Here is a 23,527-nt window from a genome sequence, read left to right as displayed (position 1 = left end):
AATGCCAAGAGTGTGCAAAGTGTGGTTAGTTTGAAGAATCTCAAATATATATTGATTTTAACACTTTTTTGGTTACATGATGTGTTATTTCAGTTTGTCTTCACTATTATTCTACAATGTAGAATATAGTAAAAATAAAAACCCTTGAATGAGTAGGTGTGTCCAAACTTTGACTGGTACTGTATGTAACAAACGGAATAGATCAAATGCAATCGAAGGACACAATCTACCCACATTTGCTTCATTGACATGACAATCAGTTTGCAAAGCAGGGTAAGAGTGCTGTCTTAGTCATCATCATTGATGAGGCAAAATACGTATATCCGTCTTTGGCCACAGCTTGAATGTCTCCCACAGTCCCATGAGACCAATCTCTTCCAGCTGAGCCACCACTGTCCATCACCAATAAGTTTGACTGCAGACATGATCCTAATTACAATGGTAGTCAGTATCTCAGGTGTGTCCTTGCTATAAGACAGTGCTATTCACAAAATACATGATCACTGCACTCACACACAAAAACTGAGACAACCAAACAAGGGTAAATACTTATAAAATGTCAATCTTTATTTAAACCCAAACGACAGTGTCCACAATGAATGCAACATAGCAAATGGGTAACAGAATGCTAGCGTAAAAACACAGGACATATCAATTCCATTACAGTTTTAAATGGGAGAAAAGAGTATTAATGATTAACCACCAATTTAAAGAAATGCCACAAATGCATTTTATAGCTATATCAACTACTAGACTGATGAGACACAAATACCGGTACACATTAGCAGCAATGTGTCAAAAGGAATGCCATAAATGAAATGCAGTAGAATTCACATTCTGAAGCCTTATTGGAGAGATCTGATGGGAGGGCAACCAATTCAAGCAAACAATTTAGCAGAAAACCCCTCAAAATTGACATTGTGTCCTAAAAAAAGGTGGTCCTAGGCTTACATACATACAAATTCCAACATCTTCAGGCCATCCCTATCAGTTGGTACACTTGGTCCATCACAGTTATGGAGATCGCTATAGCTGTACCTCGATTCCCCTCCGTCAGGGAGCAGTAGTTAAATTCATAACTTCACGACTGGCTGGGCCAAATTGTCTGACTGTACTAGACAGGGCCGCATAAGGATGTCCATGTCATAGAATATCTACAATAGAGAGGTAATCCTCATCTCTGAGCAGAGCGCCAGTCTCAACCGTACATGTCCTCTCTGTCTGCGTTGTAGATCTCTCCCTCCTGCAGGGAGGCGAAGTTGAGGAAGTGAGAGGGGCGATGGACCTCGTGGTAGAACTCCTTGGGGTTGGACAGCTGCAGGTCATACTTCATGTTGGGGTCGTGGCGGACACCTGAAAGAGGAGGATGTATAATTGATACACTACATTACCAAAAGTATGGACAACCCTTCAAATTAGTGGATTTTGCTATTTTTCAGCCACAGCAGTTGCTGACAGGTGCATAAAATCGAACAAACATTGTCAGTAGAATGTCCTGTACTGAAGAGCTCAGTAACTTTCAACGTGACACCGTCATAGGATGCCAGTTTGTCAAATTTTTGCCCTGCTTGAGTTGCCCTGGTCACCTGCAAGTGCTGTTATTATGAAGAGGAAACATCTAAGAGACAACGGCTCAGCAGCGAAGTCAAACTCACAGAACGGGACCGCCAAGTGCTAAAGCACATAAAAATCATCTGTCCTCAGTTGCAACACTCACTACCAAACACTACCAAATTCCAAACTGCCTCTGGAAGCAACATCAGCACAATAACTGTTCGTCGGGAGCTTCATGAAAGATCACCATGCGCAATGCCAAGAATCGCCATGGTTCGCGCTAGGCCCCTTAGCTCCACTGAAGGGGAATCTTAACACTACAGCATAATAACATTCTAGATGATTCTGTGCTTCCAACTTTGTGGTAGGCCCTTGTTTCAGCATGACAATGCCCCCGTGCACCAAGCGAGGTCCATACAGAACGCCGACTGCGAGCCAGGCCTAATCGCCCAACATCAGTGCCCGACCTCGCTAATGCTTGTGGCTGAAGCAAGTCCCCGCAGTAATGTTCCAACATCTAGTGGAACGCCTTCCCAGAAGAGTGGAGGTTGTTATGGCAGCAAAGGGGATCAACTCCATATTAATGCCCAATAAGATGTAAGATGAGCAGGTGTCCACATACTTTTGGCCATGTAGTGTATGTTGACAAACACACTGCAAGCACGTGGTTGTAAAAATGCTTAATTTTCCTAATATGCTAGTTCACTGTTGTTGAATTTAATGGTTTCAAATACACTAAGATTTGAAGACACTATTAAGAGGTTAGCCATTAAACAAGATTCTCTATTTAGCACAAGTTTTAGTCTGGGAATAGGTTTTAATGTGTCTGAAATCCACCCTCCAGGCAGTGTGGGCTTAGCAGAGAATCCTGTGTTCTATGCACTACTCACCCATGAAGTTGTAGTTCCAGGAAACCTGTCCAGGCACCATGAAGAAGCCCAGGAAGCGGTCAGACAGAAGCATCTGAACCCTCTCATAGTGGGAGGGCAGGTAGCCCTTGGGGTTGTTGCCCTTGTCTGTGTTCTGTCTGCCCCACTCGTACCCACTGGGAGTCAGCTTGTAGGCCGTCAGCGTGCATGAGCCAGGAGTGAAACTGGAAATGAATAAATATACATGATGCAACTAGAATGAGATGCATGTATAGGTGGACTTGATCAATTTACAAATGTGGTTGGGACAGTGAACTAGACTTGTGTGATGAATAACCTTGCATGAGTCATGAAGGCCTTCGCTCAACAGGCTAACCCAGTCTAGTGACGAGTAGACTGTCTGGATTCAAACCCAGACAGTCTAGTGACGAGTAGACTGTCTGGATTCAAACCCAGACGGTCACACCAACCAACATACAATGCCCTCTATCATGAAGTAAAACCTTATTCAAATTAGCTGCAACAGTTGAAGTCAGAGGTTTACATACACCTTAGCCAAATACATTGAAACTCAGTTTCACAATTCCTGACATTTGATCCTAATACAAATTCCCTGTCTTAGGTCAGTTAGGTCACCACTATTTTAAGAATGTGAAATGTCAGAATAATGGTAGAGAGAATTATTTATTTCAGCCTTTATTTATTTCATCACATTCCCAGTGGGTCAGAAGTTTACATACACTCAATTAGTATTTGGTAGCGTTGCCTTTAAATTGTTTAACTTGGGTCAAACGTTTTGGGTAGCCTTCCACAAGCTTCCCACAATAAATTGGGTGAAATTTGGCCCATTCCTCCTGACAGAGGTGGTGTAACTGAGTCAGGTTTGTAGGCCTCCTTGCTCGCACACGCTTTTTCAGTTCTGCCCACAAATTTTCTATAGGAGTGAGGTCAGGGCTTTGTGATGGCCACTCCAAAACCTGGACTTTGTTATCCTTAAGCCATTTTGCCACAACTTTGGAAGTATGCTTGGCGTCATTGACCATTTGGAAGACCCATTGGCGACCCATTATGGCCAAACAGTTCTATTTTTGTTTCATCAGACTAGAGAACATTTTGCCAAAAAGTATGATCTTTGTCCCCATGTGCAGTTGCAAACCGTAGTCTGGCTTTGTTATGGTGGTTTTGGAGCAGTGGCTTCTTCCTTGCGGAGCGGCCTTTCATGATGCCGATATTGGACTCGTTTTTACTGTGGATATAGATACTTTTGTACCCGTTTCCTCCAGCATCTTCACAAGGTCCTTTGCTGTTGTTCTGGGATTGATTTGCACTTTTCGAACCAAAGTACATTCATCTCTAGGAGACTGAACGCGTCTCCTTCCTGAGCGGTATGATGGCTGCGTGATCACATGGTGTTTATACTTGTGTACTATTGTTTGTACAGATGAACATGGTACCTTCAGATATTTGGAAATTGCTCCCAAGGATAACCAGACTTGTGGAGGTCTACAATTTTCTTTTCTGAGGTCTTGGCTGATTTCTTTTGATTTTCCAATTATGTCAAGCAAAGAGGCACTGAGTTTGAAGGTAGGCCCTGAAATACATCCACAGGTACACCTCCAATTGACTCAAATGATGTCAATTAGCCTATCAGAAACTTCTAAAGCCATAATATCATTTTCTGGGATTTTCCAAGCAGTTTAAAGGCAGTCAACTTAGTGCATGTAAACTTCTGACCCACTGGAATTAGTGAATCATAGCGAATGATAAGTGAAATAATCTGTCTGTGAACAATTGTTGGAAAAATTACTTGTGTCATGCACAAAGTAGATGTCCTAAACGACTTGCCAAAACTATAGTTTGTTAACAAGAAATTTGTGGAGTGGTTGAAAAACGAGTTTTAATGACTCCAACCTAAGTGTATGTAAACTTCTGACTTCAACTATATATGCAAACTCACTGCTGGTAAGTGTAAATAAAAAAGCAAGTACAAGAATCTGGCCTACCTGCAGGTGATGATGATGGTCTTCTCTCCGTCCCAGGCGGGGTTGTCAGCCATGATCTTGGCATGGCTGGTGACGTCCTGGGGGGAGAGCTGGGGAGACTCGTTGGGCTGGGTGTGGATCCAACCCAGCGGCTCCATCTCCTGTAGGGGGGAGACAGGGTAGAGAAGAGGTGAGACACGGGAAGTAGAGAGGGGTTTGTGTGTTCTGCCCTCATCAGGAACTGAACACTTCCAATTTCAAAGGCTGTGGCATACATAAAAACACAAGGAGAATGAGTCATGGTCCATGGTTAATCACTTCCAAATACTGAGACGTGATCCAGTAAACCGCATGCATTACATGGCATCAAATCGTGTTATATGCATGTGTGTCCGAGTGTGTGTACATTATCCCCCAAGTCTGTACCTTGAGGTACTCGTGACCAGGCAGCTGATTGGGTAGGTGGACGGTCTGATGAGTTCCCCACTGGGGTACCATGACGATACACCTGATCTCCTTCACTTGGGGGTTGTCAGGGGGACTGGTGCCGTACAGGTAACCTGCAATCTGAAGACAGAGGAGATGCACACGTCAGCAACACACACATTCAGATTTACATATATATAATACTATACAAGACATGACTGAGGATTACAATAATAATGGGATGTTGATAGATATGAAGGTAGAGTGATTTGACTGTTTTAGCATCATGGTAGGCATTTTATCTCGAGGGTCACAAGCAGAGACAACTAGGAGAAATTTACTGTGATACAAACAGGATAGACCATAGGCTACTGACCTGGGCTCGCAGGTCTGAGATGCAGATGAACTTCTTGAGGACGTTCTTGGGCAGGATGTAGGTGTAGCCTGTCTCCTTGATGTCATCAGACGACACGTAGATGTGGTTGGTCCTCAGGTGCAGGTTGGCAGCAGAGATGGCCCTGCAGGAGGACGAGGAAGAACCATGTTAGGACTTTCAGACAAGACAATAGAAAGAGAAAATAATTCTTAAAAAAGGTCAAGTTATCAAAGAGCCAATATAGACGCTCTGACGTCTGAGGCTATGGCCTTGATTTTGCAACTCCCACTTTGAGAACTATAATATACCAATCATAAAGCTCCATGAAAGTTTATATTACATTCCTTTGTCAGCACCATGTGTGAGTGGAAGGATATATAAACCTAATTCAAATGTCACAATCATTCTATGAGATCACTAACATTATTGTAAAAATATAGGGAAATCTACAACATTTAAAATCCAAATAGTCTCCCCCTACATACCTGACTCTCCATTCTGTCTTGGAGGAGAAGGTCTGTGTCTCGTAGTTGGAGGTTGTTGAGGTGATGATCTCGTCTCCATGTTTATTGACTGTGCGTGTCTGCGTGGCGGTGAGCTGGGACTGCTCCTTGGTCTGCTTCTCGATCTCAGCGATCTGCTGGCGCTGCTGGGACGGAGCAGAGATCTCCATGCCCAGGATGATGTCACGGATCTCAGACTGGGTCAGAGACGCCACGTTGACGCTGGAGAGGACAAAGTTGAAGTCAGAAATGGTGGAGGGAAGTTTGGGAATGAAATGCACGCTCGCTTGCAGTGGGAATCCCAGATGCTACTTGATTCCAACAAAAATAGTTAGACGCATTTTTGCATTAGCTTATTGAGATTGTTAAGAGATTTTTCTTTGAGGAGGTGTTATGAAGCTTCATGACAGCTTTTCGAAGGCCACCACAGCCACTCACTTGTTCTTCTTTCCATAGTCGGCCAGGATGAGGTCTTTAAGCTGCACCTCCACCTTGATCCACTCCTCATCGGTCAGTGTGGGCCAGATGTGGTGAGGCTCTGTGATGGTGGTCTTATCAGGCTTCAGGATCACCTTGGCACGGTCGTTGTTCACATGGAGCGCTCTTAGGATCAGGATAAGACGTGAGAACGCCTAGAGACAGGAAACAGAGCCGTACAGACACTGGTTAAACAGGGGAATGACAGAAACAGCCCCCCCAATTAAAGTTTTGCATTCTAGAAGAGCTTCTAGAATGAGAAACAGGACTAGACAATTATTCCATAAATAACATTCTTCAAGAAGCTGGCTCCTATGTATACTTTAAATGTTTTTTTTGTGTTTTTTTTACATTGACCTTACCGGCTGTAATTGGTAGAAATCTCTGTTAAATAGTTTTTAGTCTCATTCTGGTATTATCGGTCACAGGAAGTGAGCTGCCACTCACAGTCTGGGAGGAGAGTGCCTTGAGCCAGTCATTCTACCAATACTACCACCATCTTGCTTAAGTCGCATTCTAAACTCAGCAAAACATTTTAAATGTCCTCTCACTGTCAACTGCGTTTACTTTCAGAAAACTTAACGTGTGTATTTGTATGAGACAAACTGAACAAGTTCTACAGACATGTGACTAACAGAAATGGAATAATGTGTCCCTGAACAAAGGGGGGGGGGGTCACAATCAAAAGTAACAGTCAGTATCTGGTGTGGCCACCAGCTGCAAGTACTGCAGTGCATCACCTCCTCATGGACTGTACCAGATTTGCCAGTTCTTGCTGTGAGATGTTACCCCACTCTTTCACCAAGGCACCTGCAAGTTCCCGGACATTTTTGGGGGGAATGGCCCTAGCCCTCACCCTCCGATCCAACAGGTCCCAGACATGCTCAATAGGATTGAGATCCGGGCTCTTCGCTGGCCATGGGAGAACATTGACATTCCTGTCTTGCAGGAATCACACATAGAATGAGCAGTATGGCTGGTGGCATTGTCATGCTGGAGGGTCATGTCAGGATGAGCCTGCAGGAAGGGTACCACATGAGGGAGGAGGATGTCTTCCCAGTAATGCACAGTGTTGAGATTGCCTGCAATGACAACAAGCTCATTCCGATGATGCTGTGACACACCGCCCCAGACCATGACGGACCCTCCACCTCCAAATCGATCCCACTCCAGAGTACAGGCCTCGGTGTAACGCTCATTCCTTCTACGATAAATGCGAATTCGACCATCACCCCTGGTGAGACAAAACCGCGACTCGTCAGTGAAGAGCACTTTTTGCCAGTCCTGCCTTGTCCAGTGACAGTGGGTTCATGCCCATAGGTGATGTTGTTGCCAGTGATGTCTGGTGAGGACCTGCCTTACAACAGGCTTACAAGCCCTCAGTCCAGCCTCTCTCAGCCTATTGCGGACAGTCTGAGCACTGATGGAGGGATTGTGCGTTCCTTGTGTAACGTGGGCAGTTGTTGTTGCCATCCTGTACCTGTCCCGCAGGTGTGGTGTTCGGATGTACCGATCCTGGGCAGGTGTTGTTAGATGTGGTCTACCACTGCGAGGAGGATCAGCTGTCCGTCCTGTCTCCCTGTAGCTCCGTCTTAGGCGTCTCACAGTACGGACATTTCAATTTATTGCCCTGGCCACATCTGCAGTCCTCATGCCTCCTTGCAGCATGCCTACGGCACGTTCACGCAGATGAGCAGGGACTCTGGGCATTGTTCTTTTGGTGTTTTTCAGAGTCAGTAGAAAGGCCTCTTTAGGTGTCCTAAGTTTTCATAACTGTGACCTTAATTGCCTACCGTCTGTAACCTGTTAAAGTGTCTTAACAACTGTTCCACAGGTGCATGTTTGTTAATTGTTTGTGGTTCATTGAACAAGCATGGGAAACAGTGTTTAAACCTTTTACAATGAAGATCTGTGAAGTTATTTGGATTTTTACGAATTCTCTTTGATAGACAGGGTCCTGAAAAAGGGACGTTTCTTTTTTTGCTGAGTTTAAAACAAAAAAAGTAGAAAGTAGACTCACGGTGTAGGAGGAGATGGTCTTGAGCCAGTCGTCGTACAGGTTGAAGAGGACCATCTGAGGCTCGGTGGCCTTCAGGATTAGGTCTCCAAACTTCTCCACCTTCAGACAGGCCTGGAAGGGCAGCTGCAGCTCAGAGCCCTTGATCACGATGTTGGGGAAGTCCAGCAAGTGCACCTGGGAGGAGGAAGGGATAAAAAATGTTCCACATTGGTCATCCTCAAGTCTTTCAATATTAATAATGTCAAATCGTATCAAAACAGATCACTGATCATCGCAATAGTTAATATTTATAATCTCAGTCAAATTCAACTGAGTCCTTTCCTTCATCTCTACTGATGTGGAAATTGGGCAGATTAATGCTATGTCTATATCAATGAGGAGTGTGAAGCGCAATCAAGCAATCGATGTGATTGTGAGTTATGGGGTCTCACCTCAAGGGGATCCAGCATGCCCTTCCTGGTGACAATGATCTGTTTTGGCTGCTCCTCCACAGGTAGGGAACGAATAAGAGCAGCCACCTCCTCAGCTGTCTTCCACTTAGCCAGCTATAAAGGGAGAGGGAACAGAGGAAGGAAAGAAAGAGGGAAGGGAACAAGGTGAGGACAATTTATTTATTAGATTGTTTATTTAACTAGGCAAGTCAGTTAAAACAAATTCTTCTTTAGAATGACGGCCTACCCCGGCCAAACCCTAACAACGCTGGGCCAATTGTGTGCCACCCTATGAGACTCCCAGTCACGGCCGGTTGTGATACAGCCTGGAATTGAACCAGGGTCTGTAATAACACCTCTAGCACTGAGATGTAGTGCCCAATGAGCATAACTAGTCTTCCATGCATATTTGTTTTGCTCCATTCCAGAGTTTTATTGCCCTGTGCATTGCTAAAGAGAGTGACAGGTCTTTTTCATTTGAAGACGTACCTGTCCCAGACGTTTCTGTCCGGCCCACACAGAGGTATGGATGATCTTGAGGAAGAGCTGACCTGTCCTGGGGTTGAAGATGAAGATGGCTCCATTGATGGGCTTGGTGGTCAAGTTCCCCTCAAACGTCTGCAAGGACAGAGCGGGAGTATTTACATGACTGAAGACAGAGGATGCTGAACACCGAGGCTATCTAACAGTAGATCTTTTCACAAATGTTTAAATTGTCTGAAAATGTTACTCTGCATAAAAAGCTATTCTAGAGGTACTGTTGTGCCAGACAGAATCCAACCCATATAATTAAAATAGAACATTGACACCAATCTCAGAATGTCTGACTCCTCACCCACCTTGTGGATGGTGACACGGTAGACGTTAGTGTCGTCCACAAACCAGATGATCTGATTGGAGAAGAGCTCTCCGTAGTTCTGGGAGGACAGGTAGGGCTCAGTGGGCTCTGAGGAGTAGAGCTGCAGACCCTTACGGATGCGCTCCCTCAGGACATACAGGGCAGGGTTGGCCTTCATGATCTTAGCCATGGCCTGCTGGATAAGAGGCTTGCCTCCCGGGAACCAGTTACCGTACCCACTGGAGGGAGGAGAGAGAAAAGAGGGTGGATGATGAGTTCATATGTTATGTAATAGACGTAAACAAACGTGTTCAATAACCCCCTTTAAGTTGAGGGAAACGGTTGACAAACAAGACTACTAGCTACGCTAACAAAACTTCATCACTTATGTGGACATTAGTGGAAATGCTAGACTCATGTCAACAGGCTAGAACATTTCTCCATTACTTATCATGCAGACATTAGCAGAAATGTTAGCGTAGCTATGCTAACCTGTGGAGGTTGTAGGCCAGGTCGATGGCGATGAGCACCCCGGTGGGGGAGGGGTAGATGCTCATGTTGTCTGTGGTGTAGTCCAGGAACTTGGCTCTGGCGTAGCGCTCAATGTCGTGAGAGTCGTAGTCTCCCCAGCGAAGCTGTATGTCGATCCAGTACTTCTGGGTGGTGGTGCTGTCCATCACGTCCCTGAAGAGTGAGGTCAAGGGTGAATTAGTACTAAGAAAGAAATAATGTCTTTATAAATTGCAAGAAGAACTTGGCTTCTTGTCAAACTTTTTTGTTTGACAAGTTTGGAAGCCGCTTCCATTTTGAGAGGGCATATTAAAAATGGATACCTGCGAAACATCGTTCATATCCAACTAAGAAAAGGCTTCAGCGTTAACCTGATACAAAGTTGAAAAGACTGTAGTGTCGTACTTTGAGTCAGCGAGCAGCGAGGGGCGTGAGACGTTCCACTTGTAGGAGGCGAAGAGTAGTATGTCGGCACAGGAGGAGTTCATCTTGTAGGACTTCCTGGGGTGAATGGTTTCCTTCTGCACTGTCTCAATCTCCAGGGCATCCAGCTCCTGGTCAAACACCTACATAGACAGAGGGAATTCATTATTTTCTGGAAAAGTTTTTATACAATCAAAATGGACTATTCAACCACGTTGTTTTGTGATGTTGGTAGAGAATGTCCTTTAAAGAAATGCAGTGACATTTGTTTTTTGCTGCCCGGAAAGGCAGTGAAGGCAAAGGTACACAAAACTTATCATTGGAGTCTACACTTATGTCTCAGAGTCATCAGACGTCCTGGGATCCCTGATTGAACCAAATACATCAAGCTGAGATATAAGCTCCTAGTAACGTGCCTGACAGAGATCCATGACGACGCTCTCGTGGATCTTCTGCCACAAGTGAGCCCTGAAGATCTGGATGAGGGAGATCTTCAGGGTGGGGATCTTTCCGTGCATAAAGATCCCGGTCAGATCCAGCTGCACCTGGAAACCCACGTACACCTAGAGAGGACAGAGTACGGAGAGGAATTGTGAGTGTCAAGAGTAGCAAAACAACATCTGGGATATGCATCCGTGTGCGTGTAGTCGGGTACTCACGTTGGCCCTGTTGATGGTGGGAGACCACCAGAGGGTGAAGCGACGGTTGGGGATCTGGTTCAGACCAGATCTCTGGGCGTTGGTCAGCTTCTTCCATTTCATGGACTCCTCAAAGCCACTGGCCTTCTCCCTGTGGTGAAGTGGAGATCAGGCTGGAGGTTAGCGAGGTAAAAAACCCATACCTCACATCTACATTACTGATGTTATACTGTGTCTTTGAGCATGCATACCACAAAAACTTTTGAAAAAAGAGTGTGCAAAGCAGTGGCTACTTTGAAGAAACTCAAATATGAAACATTTGGATTTGTTTCAATTTTTGGGGGTTACTACATGATTCCATATGTGTTATTTCATAGGTTTGAGGTCTTCACTAGTATTCTACAAGGTAGAAAATAGTAAAAATAAAGAAAAACCCTGGAATGAGTAGGTGTGTCTAAACTTTTGACCGGTAGTATATGTACGCGCACACACGCAATAATAACAATTAAGTCATATAGTGAATGAGTGTGTGGTACTGACCAGAAGAGACCCTCCCAGGTGGGGAAGTAGGTCCCTTTGAAGAGCGTGTGTTCCAGGATGCCCTCCACCCCTCCCAGAGCCTGGATCATGTCTGTCCTGTAGTTGTTGAGGTTCCACAACTTCCCGTCGTGCCGCTGGTGGGTCCACCAGAACGGGTTCTGCTTCAGAACCTACGGGACAATCAGACAGACTAGAGTTAATGTTCTGCTTCACAACCTAGGAGACTATGAGAAAGAGCATAGCATTAATGTTTGGACAAATGCTTAAGGCATTTACCAGAATTTAAATGTATTTGTAATTTATTTGTAAATGTCCAAGTCAATCTTTCGTTAGAGCACATATGTAAAAACAAATCTGCAGTACCCACTGGTCCGTGTCTTACCTGGTACTGTTTGAAGTCAGTGCGGACCCTCCAGCCCTTGTCGTAGGCCAGCGTGTGTCTGTCCTTCTGGAACAGGGTGTTGATACGGGGGATACCTCTGTCCCAAGAGTCCTCCAAGTCCTCCAGGGTCAGACGCCTGACAGGGAAAACACATCATCAACTCTCATTGTCCTAAGCCTCTGAACCATTTGACCATCTGGTTACAGACTATGCAGCTAAACCTGGGTTTACACCCCACCAAGTGTTCTCCTTAGAAAAACCTCAAATGTTGAGTTACACATTCTCGCATGCACCAAAATATTCATGTGGAGCCACCTGTGCAATGTGTGATTAAGTACGCAGAGTGGAGCTTAAATCCAGCCTACATGGGAACAAGGGGTTAGATTTGAGGGCAACTGTCTTGCCTGTGTAGGTGTTCAGTACCTGTTCTGTGCGATAGCCTCCTGTCTCTTCAGGGCGTACTCTGCCCAGACTCTCTGGGAGTCAATGAACTCACTCTCCCAGGGCTGGATGTAACGGTACAGGTTAGGAATCAGCTGGTCCTCCTCGTGGCTCATACCGGACCGGAAATGGGTGATGCCAACGTCAGTCTGCTTCGACCACCTGAGGGAGGGGGGCAGGACAAGGGTTAGTGGCAGGAAGAAAATCTTGCATCTAACTTGTAATTTAAAACATGTATCAATCGGTAATGGTGACATTTCAAGGAGGCAGTAATGTAGCCAGGTCTATCTTCATTAGTTAACTACAAACGTTATCGTTATCCAGCTCAGAGGCTTACATTTCTATCAATTCAAGGTTATCAAAGCTTGCAGCAAGTTGACTTTGTTAACCTCATACAGGAACTTCTATGGCCTGGTCTAGACAAATCTTAGCTTCTACATATTCTGCGTTTTGCGCTTACCTCAGATCCGACTGTGGGATGAGGACGTGTCCCATGGACAACATGCCCAGCCCTCCCAGCTCCTTGGGGGTGTAGAAAACGACAGGGGGGAAGCGACTGGGCATCTTGGAGTTGAGGCCAATCTTGATACGGGTCTGGATCTTGTTCTCACACTTCACCAGCAGGTCCAGCAGCTCCTGGGTGTTGACCACCGCCTCGCGGAAGTACGTCATCAGACCGATCAGAGCCGTGTTCCACTTGTTCACAATCTGACGGGATATTCAATTATTTCAACATTAGTACAGTTCTCATAACTCTAGACTACATTTATGAACCCAACTAATGATTAAATTTAATACATTTCTTTAGTTGGTATACTTCTATACACAATTATATTTAAATGTGAGAAAAACAACCTCAGTGAAGAAAGGAATAGTGGTTTTGTAAAGGAGTTACCTTGGTGAAGGTGGTGGATCCTGAGGCCATGAGTATCTGTCGGACTCTGTTGTGGAACCGCTGCATGGACTCATCATCCACACGCAGGAAACACTGGGCCGTACGCTCTTTGGTCACCTACATACAGACGGAGACACAGATGGACACAGTAAGCACAGCGATCTCACCACATTTATCCTACAGTTGAAGGGATAGTCTCCCCAAAAATAGTGTTCAAGCGATTCATAAAACTTTAGTACAAGGGACAAAAGTGTAGCAGTGGATCAGTTCCAGTCAGTCACGGTGATGAAGGTCTGACCGTATCTGGTGGAGGCTGTCATGATTGTTTAGCATGCCACTGTTCCCCTGTATCGCCATGGAGATGCAGGACAGAGTCAACTGGTGTGCGTACAAACCAAGTAACATCACCCTTCCTCAGTCCCCTCTCACCTCGTTCTGCAGGTTCCAGACGCCGTCCTTGTGGGTGAACTCCTCGTAGCTGGTGCGACACTTGGGCAGGATGCGGCACTCGAAGCCACACATGTTGAAGAGCAGGTTAGGGTTGTCTTTGCTGTAGACGGACACAAAGCTGTTCTCCCATTGGACCGTGGTCACAGAGCGAGGCAGGCGGTTCTTAATGTCCCAGAACACAGCACGACCCCTGAACGGTTAGACAGGGAGGAACCACTATTATTTCACAAGTATCGCAGGGAAAATAACATGTGCAGGTCTCACGTCAGTACATCTCACACAAGGACTGCATTATTTTCTCAGCTACTCCACTACGGTTCCATATCAACTCCATTTTAAAGAACTAGCAACGGGTGGACGACTCACAGGTTGACGTCGTGCTTCATCAGTCTCATCCTGGCGTCTCTGGGCCAGCACTTCTTGTTGTTGTAGCCCACAATGTTCTCATTGTTGGGGTCAGGGTGCTCCGTCAGGTACCTCTGGATCAGGTCCCTGGCCTCATCAGCTGAGAACCTGGAAGGAGAAAGAAGGAGGACATGTCAACCACTGAGCTTCTACAGATACCTACATGGATAACTCTAAACGGTTAGTCTGTAAAGTAAAACTTTATGTGCGTGTCTCCTGCTCCTACTCAGGTATTTGATGTAGAGTCAGTTAAGGAGTACCACCTCCTATTTAAGGTGTGGTCTAATTTGTGTACCTGAAAAATATGTGTATGCGGTCGATGTATCTGCAGTAGAGGCGGATGGGGTGGGCGCTCTCTGTGGCCGTATCTTGGAAAGACAGGAAGTCGTTGGGCATCTGAGGGGGTCCGGCCATCTCACTGGCCCGGTGGAGGCCCAGCACCAACAGGTCCATGACGAGGCCGTAGTACTGCACGATGAACGAGGCAAACTGCAGACCACGGATGATACCGTACGAGTTGGTGTGGTTCATGTCCTGGGATGGGAGAGAGGAAGGATATGACGTTGGGGCTATATATACGCAACTAAACAGTTAGTAGAGAAGAGTGAAGTACAAGGTATGAAATCGAACAATGCCATCGTTCAACAACAAAAAGATATTCACAATGCAAATACAATATCTTCCTCATTGCTTTTGAATTAGGAAAATTGGAATCTCAGTTTACTTAACGATTTGACTGAAATGTAATTGATCTAAACCCTGCACAACAAACCCATCTTCAAGATGGCAAGGTGTTCTCACCTTGTAGTTGATGACCACGTTGTTCTTGGCGGTCATGTAGTCAGCGATGTTGTGGTCCACGATGAGACGCAGCAGTCTGTTGAGCAGCGTCAGATCTATTTTCTCATACATCTTCTCATAGCGAGACTCCAGCATCACGTTACACTCTCCCTCCATCGTCTCCCACACATCCTGCAGGTTGTTGATGCCTGGCAACAAAACATAGGGTACAAACAGTGTTTTTGGCCATCATTAATGGATATATAATGAAAGCGTCTAACAGAAACAATTGAAGTGGTTGTAGATACGTTTTCCTATTATACAATATGCATTGGCTTTGTGAATACACATATACAACTGCTATAAGCAACACTCAACATTTTGGGACTTTTGAAAGCAATGTTGTCTACCCAACATAGCCCGCACCTTGGCACCACTTGTAGACAAGGAGTGGAGGAGGCTCTGTGTCAGCTGGTTTGATCCAGGGGGGGAAGAGACGTCGTTTGTCAGCCTCATACCACAGGTACTGGTCCAGGTAGGCATCTGTGATCTTCTCCAGGGGCTCCACGTCATACACAGGCACCAAGTGGCTGTACAGGTCCATGAACTCTATGCCCACCTAGAGAGGAGGGGAGAGATTTGGGTATTGATTTGATTTGGGTATTGATACAGTTGTCCTTGTCAACTGAAAGTTCCAATAATCTCCATCTTGTTAGACAAAAATGGGGGGAAGCTAGAGGTTAACTTGTGTTTTCAGAGTAACTTAAGTTGCTAATAAACCGATCATGAGGCAAAAATCTCAGTGTGTATATAGAGTTGGTCCTGGGACTAACCTCCTTGAAGGCTCTCTGTGTGAGCAGGTGACGTTTGATTCTGGACAGGGCCTCGTGAGGGTTGTCATAAGCCTGTTCTATCAGCCCCAACTCCTCTCTCTGGGACTGGTTCAGCCTGGACTTCACACTGGGAAGAGAAAACAACCACACGATCAAGTCATTGCAAGATCAAATAAATAACATACCTCAGCAGCAAGAATCTACAGGCATCTCATTACCCAATAAGCTATCCAAGGTAGCATTACAGTACATGTTCCCTAACAGGAGGCTACAGGGAGTTGGTGTGTGTTACCTGTAGGCCTCTTTGAGCCTCTCCAGGGCCAGGATGAGCAGCTTGGTGTCGTGTTTGTAGGACAGCGGGGGGAAGGGGATGGGGGAGAAGCGTCTGCTCTCCAGCCAGTGGACTGTGGTGGTGTAGATGGCCACAGCCTCCTCTGCTGTGATGTATGGACCATCCTGGGGGAGACAGATTACATATTATACACACTGCTCTAAATGGATATGGCAATATGAAGTCATAGGAACCAAGTTACCAGTTTTTAAACAAATAATAACTACACCTTTAAATTATAGAAAAAGACACAAACAAGTGTCAGAGTATTATACTACCGACTCAGCCTGTTCTTGAGAGACTGGTGGCCCTGTTAACTCTGCTGGTTTGCTGTTGCATATCTGAATTGTCTACACTTCTCACATCAGAGTAGGTAGTTGCACCATAGAGATAAAACTGTGTTTTACTTCCATGGTTGCATCAGCTATGCAGTTACCTAGTGCATTCTTTCCCATAAATGAGGACCACTGTGTGCATTGTATTACCTTCAGGTAGTTGTGCTGCCTCTCCTGCTCAGCCTTCAGGTACAGACGGGTCAGTCTGCCCAGGTTCTTCTTGCACACCGTTTTGTCCACGGTGGCGCCGCGCCTGATTCGCTCGCGGTTATAGTGGGCCGTGTTGGTCCACCAATCAGCTTTGGCCTTCACGTACCGTAGGATCATGTTCTCGATGGGGGTGGGCAGGCCTGGGACCTGGAGGGAGGACACGGATTAGACAGGTCAAAAGCTGTCAGTACTGGATAGGTGTAAATGAAGTACCTTCCACGGAATCAAACTGCGTTTATTGCTTACAATATTGTTATTGCTGATGACAACTACGTTTGATGGAAGATTATATTTCTATAACATTTCACCAATAAATATTCTTAAAGCAATCATCTACTCTGCATTCCCTGAACTGCCCCTACCTTTTCGGCAGTCAAACCAAGCACACACACCCCTGGAATGAAGCCCCAACATTCCTTTCCCTCTATATGCTGCCTCCTCATCCCTATACATCCCCTCTATGTCATCATACCTTCCAGGGAATGTTGGCCTTCCAGCAGCGCCACGACTCAGAGAGGTGCTGCAGGATGGTTCTGGCCTTGTTCTGCTTGATGCCCTCAGGCATCATGTCCAGGATGTCGTGCATCACGGCCGCACGCAGTTCTAGGTCAAAGTGGGACTCCACGCGCTGCTTCGTCACAGTCTTCGCCACGCCCTTGGAGTGACGACCTGTTGAAGGGGACATTCATGATTGGTTGATAGACTGATTGAGAACACAATAGATACAAGAGCTTCTCATGTGAGTAAATCAATGATCCATAGTTAATTCATCACGGTTTTCTTATCATCACAGTCCTCCCTTTTCATAACCCTTCACACAGACAGATCTAAATATTTACAATTGCTCAAGGACACAAAAGCAACTTGGCAAACGAGTAGTTCATTGATGGGCCATACCGCATCAGTTGATAATGATTAATTTCACACAAACAATTCTAACATGACCTATGACAAAGGGGAAGTTAAAAGGCCTTACCTTCGAACTGCCTGGCCAGCAGGTTGCCGAGCCATCTCTCTAGCAGGGGGGTGATGCCCCTCATGAAGAACAGCCATACCCTCCATCCTGGGGCCCAGAACCCACAGCCAGGACCCTTACCCACCGGACCCTGAGAACACACAAGAAAACGCACACCTTCAACAACAAACTCAGGCTTTAGTTCTGTCCCAAAATAACCACCAATACATTATTAGAGCAGGTGTGTTAGTGTCTTCAGACATATTTACTTTACTAAATCTGCAATAAAGGTAATGTTTGTGTGCATTTACATAGATCTGTCTCTGTGTGTATACTCAGTACTCACAGTATTGAAGCGGTAGTAGATGAGGTGCTTGAGGTCCTTGCACATGCGGATCTGTCTCATCAGCTTGTACTTGTAGCGGTACATGCCAGTCAGCTGGCCCACGTGGGCAAAGATGTACTGCAGCCCGTCTGCCAACTACAGACCAAGGAGGAAGTAGGGAGAAACAATACATATTAGGAAAGACTTTAAATTGAAATAGGTTTGACTCATTTGATAAAAACAGGTACTTCCTGGTAACTCGAAATGACACAACGACAAGGTTCCAGTTTAACAACGTTTACTAAACTGTATTAGCATACTACATGGTTGCCATTGCACTCAGGTCAGGTTCATCAACAATGAGACTGCTGCACAGGTACACTAATAACAGAGTGATAGCCCCGTAATAACAGAAATATAGGCATACTTGAACCATGACATTAACACTTCCAACTGTGAGCCAAAATCAAATCATGCTATTTAAACACCACATAAAAATATTTTATTGGAGCTTTAATGTGATTCAAATGTGTGTTACTGACCTGGAAAGCATCCACGTTGCCCAGTCTGTACTGTACGTGGCTGTCCACCACCAGCTTGCTGAGACGCAGCACCTCTCTGCACAGATGGAAGGCATTCCCGAACCTGGACTTCTTACGTTCCTGAAGGGACAGACACCACGGGCGCATTCAGCATGGTACAACATTGTGGAACTCGTTTAGATAGAACTGCCGTGATTCTACTTGTCAGAGGCATGTTCGTTCTATATATCATATTTATATCTGCAACGTTCCACAAAGTTTGCTTACTGAACGTGGCCCCGAAAACCCCTAAACTGTTAACTCAGTACAGGTCAGATAAAACATGCTTGCAATGTAGCATGACACAAGCACCCCTTGATATTGAGCTACTACAGATTAGGATTTAGTTATGCAATTTAGACAACTAAGTAAGAAGGGCCATGGTAAGCCGAGGCAAGGTGTTGTTTTTGGACCAGACTTGGGTCTACTTTGCTCTGTCTTGCACCTTTTTTACATCAGCTGGCATCTGGTTTGACTGGTTACCTTTGTGGTGAGGGTCTTGACAGGCTTGAGGTTGAAGTTGTAATCCAGGTGCAGGTAGTTGAGGTTCTTGCGGTGGATGAGCAGGTTCAGCATGTTGTATCCCTGTCTGCACACCTGCAGGCCCACCTCCACCCAGTCCAGCTTAGTCGACTGGAAGAACTTGGTGGCTTTGAAGGAACGGAACAAGTACCTGTAGGGAAGGACAGAGGAGGCTGGTCAGGTTATGTTGTACATTTCCCCCCCCAAAATGGTGCTGCAAATAATAGTACATCTCAGTTATTTTTCCGTATGAAACACCAACGAACAAACATTGCCGAAATTCATGGTATGGTAATTTGAGAAGAACTTGAGAATCATCATTGATGCTTACCTCTTCTTCTGGGCCTTGGGTGGTCTGTGTTTGAGAGCGTTGAGTACGTAGTACTTGAGCAGTTTCTGGTAAGACACACGCACTTTCACTGGCTGGCCGGCCGGGCAGTGCTCACGATACCTGATAGGAGAGGCAGTCAGGCAGACACCCACTAATTAGATTTGAATTCAGTATTAATATGCCATCTTTATTAGGTTTACAATATCAGCAGAGACAAGAGTTCACAGACATAGCAGTCATCTTCAGTCATTCCAGGTCTATGTAGGACAAGTTACTTAGTTTTATCGTATTAGAGAAATGTTTCCAATAACTTACCTAATTAAAAAAGGCAATAAATACTTTTATACAGCAACAACAATTCCCATACTACATCAACATTACCAAACCATGTTCTTTGAGTGTATCCTCACCAGTTCTTGATGAGTGGGATGTCGATGGCCCGCCTGGTCCTCCCAGATCGCAGATTGAAGGGGCGTGGAGCCCAGAGCAGAGCGATTCCATTGGCTGTGTTGTCTGTGTAGAGGGGCGTCTCCTTCAGGAAGGGCTCCACGTACTCTGGAAGCTCAAACTCCTCATCATCATCTGGCAGAGGCTCCTGACTCTGTGTGAGTATGTGTGAAAGAGCGAGTGAGGGGACAACAACAGGAGCACACACACTGCAATAGAGATATCCACTATTAGTTGACTTTCCCATTCTCAAAATAAGTGTTTTAATGTTTGATGGACTAACTGCAGCACAGGTTCAGCTCAACCAGTAATCCACCATTCAATTCTCCTTCGGTCGTTAATCACTTGCATTGGTTTGCTTGCCTTTGTAGGAGGGCTAGTAGCCAGGTAGATATAATTTTAGTAAACATTTTTGTTCCCCAGACAGAGTTAAAGGCGCTGCTGGGGCAGGGTTCATTACAATTCAAGAGAACTTTGTCCCCGAAGGGCAATTTGGCTGCAGTGCATTACGTACAGTACACTAAAAACAACACATACCTTGACCGAGTGTCTGTGGGAGATGGGGTTGATCAGGGGGTCAAAGTAGAACGCTGGCAAATCAGGATCCTCAGTCTTGATGAAAACCACGTTGGGAGTGTGGTACCTACAGAAACACTAGTTAGCATTGGTGGTGTATCACCCAAATGTGTGTATATCAATAGGTTTCCATTTCAAGGAGCCAGGGAGGTTGTTCTGGGGCCTGTATGAGATTGTCAGTAGAGGGCATCTTTCTCACCAGGTAAGGTGAACGTGGTGGGGAAGGTTGTTGTACAGGTATGGGAAGGCAATCTTGTACTCCGTCCTGATTGGCTGTCTGATGATAATCTTGTTGATGTCGTTGAACTCGTTCCAGTCTTCATCTCTGAGATGGGAGAAGAGAGTTCAGGAACAGATACGTCAACAGTGTAATGCCCAAAAGCCACCACATGGTAGACAGTACTAGGCTACTACCACTAAGGGGTAACAGCCTAAAGACCCATACTCTTACTGGAGGTTGATGTCCCTAACTAGGGGTTCAAACTTGGGTCCCCCAGGGATGGCCATGTTGAGGGCCTTGGAGGTGAAGAAGGCCTTCAGGTCAAACAGGTAGAAATAGTTGTAGTCCACAAGGTCAGTCAGCAGCTGGTTGGCCAGACGGTACAGCGTGGACATCATGGGCAGGGTGAACTGCCAACGCCTGTACGTGGTCCCGTTCACATACCTGGGGTTGGAGGGAAGAAGAGGAAGGCAGGTTCATACAAGGATTAGAAGAAAATTGACATCCATTTCAGTCATGTTTAGTCTTGAAGAATACTTGACTGATTTCAACTTACCCAGAACTTGTGCTAAACCAACCAAGACTTGTGTTTAAATATTGTGGCCTACGTTAATAGGTTTCAGGTCTTTGGTACGCTGTGATAATGTTCTGATGACCACCAGGCAATAGTATAAACCATGCTTATTTGAAAATAGAGCAAAACTCTGTGTTTAGGTGTCCTTTCTGCATCAGGACCATCCAGAGAGAAAACAAAACAGGTTTTGCTGTGACTCACTTGTTGGTGTCCTTAAGGGGCTGGTGCTCGTAGAGCCACTCCGCCACAGAGGAGTCCTCTTCTGCATCCAGCTCCATCTGGATGGCCTCCAGCGGCTCCACATCCAGGATGTTATCAGCGTAGTCCAGCGGAGGTTCCTCGTCATCAAAGGGAGGGAAACGCATACGCTTGAAGTGACGACGGTCCCTTTTCTCACGGCGCATCATGATCCACATGGCGCTATGGAGAGGAGAACAAGGATCATCTAGGTGGTTTGGGGCATCTATGGCAAACTCTAGTTTCTAACAATTCGTAGAGAGGACTTTATGGAAACTAGGCATGCTTCAATCCAAAAACAGACCTCAATTTTTACTTCACTTTAAATATATACAAACACAGAAATAAAAAATTGCTTGAACAGAATATTAGCCCGTCTCACCCCCACTGGGCGATGTAGACAGGCTCTATGACCCAGGGGATCTCGTTGACAAAGGAAATGGCTCCGGTGATGTGGTATAGAACAGGCACGTCTCTGATCTGCTCCCAAGGCATGGGCATGTTCTCCAGTAGCTTCAGCACCGCGTGGGGCATGTACTTCAGGGCTCTGTGGAGAAGACCGCACAAAGAGGGAAGGGAAGTGAGGAAGAGGTGTGTGAGTGTTGGGAGATGGAGGGGGGGCATGGTTAGCAAACTACAATTGTTCTAATTATTGTGATAGGTTTATGTTTTACCGGTACAGCATACCACCACTATTTATTTTGCAGGGACACCGTACCACCGTACATTCACCCCTGGACATCATACACAACAAAAATCTTCTCAAAATCCCCAGAGTTCCATAGAGACACTGAGAAGTTGCTTCATACCCCAGGTAGACCCTCTTGTCGTGACGGAACTTCCTGTTGGTCATGTCACCGTGGTCCCTGATGATCTTACGGACATGCTCAGGTGGCATGTCTTCCTTCTGGGCGTCAACAAACCCAAACTTCCTCTTCTCAGAGTAGCGCTTCGCCTGCAACTGCTGCCATTTTCTGGCTGTTGTATTGTGAAAATAACAATCAATAATGGTTGAATTATAGTTTCATGCAATGGAATTTTCTATTTCATGAATTGAATAACCACCCCATGGATATCCTTGGCAAAGAGGCAATGAAATGTTATGGTTTTTGGTCATGACAGACACATGAGGCCAGTCCAGTAGCTGTACATTAGATAAAACACATTGATCAAACGTTCCCCTTGAGCTGAACCCACCTTTCTCTTGCAGTTTTTCCTCAGACATGTAATCTGGAACCTGGGCTGGAGGGTGGATACCTGGGGGCATTCCACCAGGTACCCCTCGATAAGGGAATGCAGCTGCCATTGCGGCTCACAACTAGAAATATTTATAATTTAAAATAATAATAAAAAGGGTCAAACAATAATCATGTATTATTAGTTAGGTAGTACTTCAGCAACGAACATAGTCCATGAGTGTCAATAACAAGTAATGCATCAGCTTACTGTGCTCAATTCATCATGAAATGTTTCGATTTACCAACACGTTTACAATGGCTGCTGTTTTCTGGTAAATATAAATAAACTAAATAAACTATGAGAGTAATTGTGTCAATGATGTACTGGCTAAACAAGCACTTAGTAGGTGGGATGTTATAGTTTATTGAGCAGTGCAAAATCTGGAAAGCTAGCTTGGTCGCTGACTAGCTAACTTAATTAGCGGATGTTTTATAACGTTAGCTGTAGCACGCGTACAAATTCAAGTGTGTCGTTAGCACACACAATGGGGAAAAGCACAGGTGGGCAAATTAATTGACCAATCGATTAATAAAATTCTAACCTATCATACGTGAGTTGATTTAGCTAACTAACGTTAGTTGGCTTGTCTTTATTAGTTGGGCAACAACTTTTTTTTGTGAAGGCCCAGAATGAAAGTGCTAACGTTAGTCTGCTAATGCTAACCGGATCAATTGCACAACCAGAGGACCTGGCAAAACGTACCTCCTCCACGTCCAGGGTAACTGCTTTGTATTGAAAATAGCCTCGATTTGCACACGATTATAACAACATCTCTCGGTAAAGAACTATATGAACTTTTTCCTGCATTCACGATTGTGTTGATTAGCCTTCCTCCTGCCCAAAGCACGCAGTGTAAACGACACCGCACGTT

The 23,527-nt window shown here is 45.4% G+C and overlaps 1 protein-coding gene across 3 annotated transcripts; it reads right to left on the bottom strand.

The window, feature by feature from the left end:
• Positions 1-546: 546 nt before the first annotated feature.
• On the bottom strand, positions 547-23,506 carry prpf8 (pre-mRNA processing factor 8). 3 transcript variants are annotated; one of them, XM_024445006.2, is made up of 43 exons: positions 23,320-23,506; positions 22,615-22,735; positions 22,227-22,395; positions 21,800-21,964; positions 21,382-21,600; positions 20,838-21,050; positions 20,586-20,711; positions 20,348-20,453; positions 19,774-19,964; positions 19,364-19,483; positions 18,994-19,183; positions 18,472-18,591; positions 17,951-18,085; positions 17,626-17,755; positions 17,122-17,318; positions 16,590-16,796; positions 16,066-16,229; positions 15,774-15,900; positions 15,367-15,559; positions 14,962-15,149; positions 14,456-14,694; positions 14,122-14,268; positions 13,735-13,945; positions 13,306-13,422; positions 12,871-13,118; positions 12,393-12,572; positions 11,970-12,105; positions 11,588-11,757; positions 11,069-11,198; positions 10,826-10,972; positions 10,392-10,552; positions 9,969-10,160; positions 9,478-9,715; positions 9,128-9,256; positions 8,639-8,752; positions 8,208-8,381; positions 6,149-6,342; positions 5,693-5,932; positions 5,208-5,349; positions 4,832-4,972; positions 4,427-4,566; positions 2,445-2,647; positions 547-1,353 (listed from the first exon to the last, which is right to left on the bottom strand). In XM_024445006.2, exons 2-43 carry the CDS (start codon positions 22,721-22,723, stop codon positions 1,199-1,201), a joined length of 7,017 nt encoding a protein of 2,338 aa, XP_024300774.1. In that variant the 5' UTR covers positions 22,724-22,735; positions 23,320-23,506; the 3' UTR covers positions 547-1,198. The 3 variants fall into 3 exon arrangements, with proteins under 3 accessions (XP_024300774.1, XP_042153295.1, XP_024300773.1); XM_042297361.1 differs by having other exon boundaries at positions 23,345-23,506; XM_024445005.2 differs by having other exon boundaries at positions 23,359-23,506.
• Positions 23,507-23,527: the final 21 nt, after the last annotated feature.

Source organism: Oncorhynchus tshawytscha, linkage group LG14 (genome assembly GCF_018296145.1).
Source record: "Oncorhynchus tshawytscha isolate Ot180627B linkage group LG14, Otsh_v2.0, whole genome shotgun sequence".
In the NCBI taxonomy this organism is placed as follows: Eukaryota; Metazoa; Chordata; class Actinopteri; order Salmoniformes; family Salmonidae; genus Oncorhynchus; species Oncorhynchus tshawytscha.
This window is presented reverse-complemented; position numbering and strand designations above follow the sequence as displayed.

What these genes read in the sequence shown, in the direction of transcription:
- prpf8 (XM_024445006.2), bottom strand. Translation starts at nt 22,723, where the DNA reads ATGGCAGCTGCATTCCCTTATCGAGGGGTACCTGGTGGAATGCCCCCA. An exon ending in CGCATACACATATTTTTCAG is followed by an intron (nt 14,269 to 14,455) that starts GTACACAAATTA and finishes TTCTCCTTCCAG; the next exon opens with GTTCTCAGCTGATGAGGCCA. An exon ending in GAGGCTATCGCACAGAACAG is followed by an intron (nt 12,106 to 12,392) that starts GTACTGAACACC and finishes TTTCCCTGTCAG; the next exon opens with GCGTCTGACCCTGGAGGACT.